Source organism: Myotis lucifugus, unplaced genomic scaffold (genome assembly GCF_000147115.1).
Source record: "Myotis lucifugus unplaced genomic scaffold, Myoluc2.0 scaffold_8636, whole genome shotgun sequence".
In the NCBI taxonomy this organism is placed as follows: Eukaryota; Metazoa; Chordata; class Mammalia; order Chiroptera; family Vespertilionidae; genus Myotis; species Myotis lucifugus.
In genome coordinates this window covers 1-6,244 of record NW_005879684.1, presented here as the reverse complement: position 1 = coordinate 6,244, position 6,244 = coordinate 1, and the positions used below count along the sequence as shown (strand labels likewise).

General features: G+C 36.8%; 1 protein-coding gene across 1 annotated transcript; it reads right to left on the bottom strand.

Moving 5' to 3' along the window:
• Positions 1-1,190: 1,190 nt before the first annotated feature.
• On the bottom strand, positions 1,191-4,200 carry LOC102431472 (anoctamin-3-like; the record flags this gene model as incomplete). The annotated part of the gene is made up of 4 exons (XM_006109356.2): positions 4,090-4,200; positions 2,659-2,741; positions 2,098-2,238; positions 1,191-1,355 (listed from the first exon to the last, which is right to left on the bottom strand). Coding segments are annotated over exons 1-4 (402 nt in total), but the record flags the coding sequence as incomplete, so codon positions are not given.
• Positions 4,201-6,244: the final 2,044 nt, after the last annotated feature.

Sequence of the window (6,244 nt, the reverse complement as noted above, 5' to 3'; positions counted from 1 at the left end):
AATAGCAAATGGTCCTAAGCCTCTTCAAGCTAAATAAACATGTAATATCAGTGTCAATCCATATTTGGCTCTAAATACTTATTACTGGTATGTAATATCAACATCATTTTTGTAGTACTGATAATCTATTTACATGAATTATCTCATTATGTCAATATACTAGCACTGACACTTAATATATGCATGATTTGGAGCAAGTTTTTAAGTTTTCCAAATCTCAGTTTCCTCCCTTACCTAATAGAGAGAATACTGGCCTTGTGGAGTTGTTGGATGAATTGAAGACGTTATCTTAAATGTGCCAATCAGTATCTCCTGTCTTCAGACACAGAGAAAATAGAATACTGCCATCCATAAACCTTGCTAAAGAGGTAGGCCTAGGCCTAATGTGACCCTCTCAGCTATAGACACTGGTTCACAAGTCAAACAGTGTATGTGATGTTAAATAAAGCAGGTGCTGTCTTTGAGAAAGTAGCACATTGAAATAACTGGATGATCCATGTTAAATAAATTACAGATAGCTGATCATCATGGTCATGTAGTTAGAGCCAAAGAAGAAAGCATGGTGATACCACAGCACACTGGACTATGAGAGAAAGACAGGGCATGACTAGGCAAAGATAGCTATCTTCCTGATAGAGCAGAGTAGACATGCAAATAGAAGCACATGCAAATAGGAGAGAGAGAGAGAGAGAGAGAGAGAGAGAGAGAGAGAGAGAGAGAGAGAGAATGGAGAATAGAGAAGAAAAGATTAGAGAGAGAAAGGAAAAGAAATAAAAATGCTAGTTTCAGAGAAAGAAAAATGGAGTAACCCTTCACTTTCAAGATGTTCCTTTACCTTTCCAATAAATTCTCCTCTGAGTTTAAATCTGTTGGAATGGTTTTCTAATTCAAACAATTCCTTACTTGAGTGAAAGGAAGATATCTTTCTAGCACACACTAGACATTTAGGAATGATCACCAATCAAACTATAAACTCAAGGGAAAGGAATTTTGATATTACAACTTTTATTTATTTTAATTTAAAGGAATCTATCATCTGAACCATATGGATAAAATATTTTCTGCTAAACTGAATAGTCTTTGCCAGAAATGTGGCTTGCTCTTATTTTGGCTTCCTAAAAATACAATCTAAGTGTAAAGGAAACAGACCTCTATCCCTTTGTACATATTGAAAAATTGTAAACACTTACAAGATTCAGGACCATGATGATTACAAAATTGATACAGACAGCAGCAGCAGATGTTGCAAACTGCCAGTGTTGTTTGATGAAATTCCATTTGAAGGATGCAAACTGTTCCATGACAACCAGGCGATACACCACCACTGCAAACACTGCAGTGATCACCAAAGAAATCTACAGCATGGAAGACCAGAAGAGACAGCAGTATTTTGTATTATTAACAAAACAGAAACCTGAGCTGAGGACATTTATTTTTCTAAAAATGAATACATAAATTTCAGTTTTTCCTTTAAGGAACTAAGCTACTTGAGTGTCAAAATAAGTAGAATAAAATTTAAGTTGTTATTGTGTAATACAATTACCACACTAAAATGAAAACTTTGTTTAAATTTCTACTATTAAATGGGATACTTCATTTTAAAACAAGATAACTAATTTATCAGGGCAACTCATATAATTTCCATTTTACCTTAGATCTGCGGTTCTCAACCTGTGGGTCGCGACCCCTTTGGCGGTCGAACGACCCTTTCACAGGGGTCGCCACAGACCATCCTGCATATCAGATATTTACATTATGATTCATAACAGTAGCAACATTACAGTTATAAAGTAGCAATGAAAATAATTTTATGGTTGAGTCACAACATGAGGAACTGTATTTAAAGGGCCAGAAGGTTGAGAACCACTGCCTTAGATGATCTCTTGTTTCTCCCACAGAGTGTTTTACTTAAGAATATGCACAAACTCACTTTGTGACCTGCTGTGATTTTCATTCTGTTTAATAGTGTGTATTGCGAAAGCATTGAACAGGATGTGGTTTCTAGCATTATCTGGGTCACAAAATGAGTTGGCATCCTAGAACTTCCTTCTAACCCTGGAAGCCCACAACGTTCTGATATTAACGGTTATACTTTACCATGAAGAATATTCCTGATATAGAAACAAGAAGACGACTGACTTTGTCTGAAGAAGGCTGATGTGGCTCAGGTTTTCCACTAATGGGATTCACTCTCTCCATCTTGTAATATTTTGCTTCAAACTGGGGACGAAGTGTTTCCTATGAGAGAAACTTACAGTTACCTAAATATCAAAGTAAAAAAAAAATGTTTAAAATTTTACCTGCGTTGATACAACATTCCTGCATTTTGGCCTACTTTTATATCAAGTCTTGGCAAAGAAGCATATTTTGAAAAAATAAGATGCAAATTACTTTCCAAGTAACCCTAAATTATGTTTTAATTAGCCCAACTTTCCAGTAATATAGTTTAAGAAAATATCATAGAAATGCTTTGAAAAAAATTACATGATCTCATCATTGTTTTTTTTTCATTAAATAAGAAATCTTGTTAGTCATAAAGCATCAAGGGAAAGCCTAATTGTGTTTAGCTGCTTCCACTTTAGATGTTAAGAGCAATGAACACTTGTCCACAATATTTGTAAACCCAGTTTCCTTATCTTCTGTTTCCTAACATCTTACCTCTTCTTCTTCCCATTCAATAAGGTCCCAAGTATAGGTCAGTGTACTTCTTCTTCTTTTCCAAAACTCCAGGAAGACTGTGGCTATAAATAATAATAACATTATTATAATTATTTACCCAACTGCATTATGTTCTTTCAGCATTGCTCTTCTTCTTTGGATGCATTTTCACCATATTATTGAATTATTAAAATTAATTAAATTCACAGTAAATTCATTCAACTGGAATTTTGTTTTCTCTCACCGTGTTCTCCCTGTCTCTGTGCACTGCATTCCTAGAGAGGAAGTAATTTTTTCATTGGATTAAATAATTGGAGACTTCTATTAGCATGACCTATCAAAGTGATGCTATGAGAAGTCAATATTAGTGAACAAATATTTATTGTTCTTTTTGACTTGTTCATGCTTATTCAAAATTATCCAAAAAGCCTAAATAAAGCGTTCTCCAGGAATGACAATAAAGGCCAGACGCATCTTCTCCAAGATTCCGAGAGGAGAAGGATAAGATGGGGGAGAGAGAGGAAAAGAGCAAGGTTGTCATGTCTCAGGCAACTTCTGCTCAACAAGTAGGGTGCTATGCATTAATCTAAGCTTGCAGTTTGGCCAAAAGTAGGTATAATTGATACTAACAGCAGTATGCTTTTGGTGCTGCCCATTACATTAGTACACTCTGGAAACAGAGAAATTCTTAACTTCTTTCAGAAAACAAACAAACAAACAAAAAACAGTTCTTATGTTTCAGAACTCTTAAAGATTATCCAATTAACTACAAATTTATCAAACATAAAAATCTCTTGACATTCAAAGTAGAGGTAATCACTCGGTTGACATCGCTGCTAAGTTAGCTGTATTAAAACAATAGCATCCCCTAATGAAAACTATGCTACCAGTTGAAACAAGTGGGGATATAAAATATAACATTATGGAAGCACACTATTTATCTGTTCAATGAAACAGCAAGAAATGGTTAGGAAAAGGCTATAAATATCACCCTAAAACAGGGATGGGGAACATCTGGCCTGTAAGCAGTAGAATGCCCACAAAATCATTTGTTCTGGCCTTGTCAAGCCATTAGGGGTGAGTTAATTAAATGTTTGACCAAAAATAGCAGGCTAATTTTTAAGTTGATAATTTTACATTGCCCATGAATGATTTTATAAATATCCAAATGGCCCTTGGCAGGAAAAATGATCCCTACCCATTCTCTAAAAGAAACTGATGGGCAGGTCCAAATGACCTACCATGCCTCCCTGATTGCATACAATATCATATGTTACAATATGTATATGACTTACTTTATTGGGACACTCAACTGACAAAATGGTTTCTTAGGGAAACAATACTACTGAAAGCCATCACCAAGATAGCTTCCTAGGTATACAACAAAAGCCAAGTCTGGCTAATGTACAACCCAGGAAATCCCATTCATACCTGTATGGGGCATTTTCCCTTGTGCTAATGCCCCGTTGAGGACTGGCAAGTCAACTCTATTCAAGGATACAAATACGTGTTAGCAATGATTTGTATGTTTTCTCCGTGGGTGGAAGCATTTGTATACTGCAGAGCCATAGCCTCAGTAGTAAAATAACTCCTAGAACAGCCTTCCTACTTGGGGAATCTCCTCAGAGCTCCATACTGACTGGGGAACTCAAACTATAGGACACATTATTCAATGTTTATAAGATCTGGCTGATTTGCAACATTTCCATTGTGTACATCATCACCAGTCCTCCAGTCTCATAGAGTGACTAACTTGGTAATCAAAACTCACCTGACAAAACTGGTGTAGTCTTCCAATCTGCCTTGGCCTAGGGCTTTTCCCTTGGTATTGCTCAATGTAAGATCTACTCTTTTCAGCGAACACAGACTGTCTCCTTTTGAAAGTATTACCAGCAGACCAATGAGATTAGATCAAGGAATGTATGAACTTGCACTGCTTAAAGGAAACCTCCTGATTTACTGTAAAGAATATCAGGGCCCTTAAGATTAACTCTTATAGGTTACCCAATTAACTACAAATTTATTAAACATAAAAATCCCCGGACATTAAAAGTAGAGGTAATCACTTAAAGAAAGCTCCTGGAGCTCTAGCTGGTTTGGCTCAGTGGATAAAGTGACGGCCAGTGGACCAAAGGGTCCTGGATTCAATTCCAGTCAAGGGAGGTACCTCAATTGAAGGTTCTTCCCCGGCCTAGGCCCTGATTGGGGCTTGTGCAGGAGGCAACTAATCCATTTGTTTCTCTCACATCGATGTTTATCTCTACATCAATATTTCAATATTTCTCTCTGTCTTTCCCTCTCTCTTCTACGCTCTCTAAAAAATCAATGGAAAAATATCCTCAGAATCTTTCCATTACACACTTCTGGGAGATGGAAATCTATATCATGATCTCCAACTCAGAGCATATGTCTATTAAAACTACCATCTCCGCCCTAACCAGTTTGGCTCAGTGGATAGAGCGTCGGCCTGCGGACTCAAGGGTCCCAGGTTCGATTCCGGTCAAGGGCATGTACCTTGGTTGTGGGCACATCCCCAGTAGGGGGTGTGCAGGAGGCAGCTGACCATTGTTTCTCTTTCATCGATGTTTCTAACTCTCTATTCCTCTCCCTTCCTCTCTGTAAAAAATCAAGAAATATATTTAAAAAAATACCATCTCCATAAAGATTCCCCTTAGTCCTGATGGAAAGGGCCATATCAGATATTACTAATTAGCCTATTTGCCACTAAACTTAAGGATGCTGACTTATGCATTCATGTTTCTCATTTAAAAAGTACCCACACACCTGAGTGGTTATGTCAGCCTACTGGGTATCTGAAACAGAAAATCTTTAAACAATCTAAGACTAACACTAGAATTCTCATTCTGGGATCAAAACATATGGCACCTGACATAGATGGTTCTCCCAAGACCCCAGACCAGGCCAGTCATACATGATGCCATCCAGCAACTCTTACACTTGGTCTTCCTTTTGATCACTTTTTTTTTCATTTACTAATACTACCATCATAACCCAATTTTTGCCTGAACAAAAACTCCTAAGAAAACATTATTCATTTTCATAGTTCTTCAGTCTAATTTCAAGATGAACATACTCAGAATCTTATGTCTGCTTACTGCAATGACTATTCTAGTTACCTTTCAACACCCTTTGGTCCCACTGCCCAACAATTATCCAACAGTGCCAATTTAACTCACAGTTGGATACACACCCAAGCTAACCATACTTATGATAAACCAGATCAATGGCTTGGCACTTATGCCTTGAAACCTTACAAAACCTAACTGGAAATAACACTGAATTTAAAGTCCTTCTTTATTCTTAAGCCTCTGTGGTAGGCAAGTGTGTATGATCTACAGTAAATACAGTAAGAAAAGTTAGAGCCTACCCTCAACTATAAGTTCTTGGTCCATCTAAATATACTCAAATTCTAAAAACAGATAAAATAAGTCATCAGCAAGATTTGTCCCACTTGCTCACATTTTTCTCCTGGATTAAATAGTAGATTCTAATAAGTAAGTTAGAGATTCTAGATGTGATATGGAGGGTTAAAAGTTTTAAGGCTTCAATTCAGTCATTTTGTTCT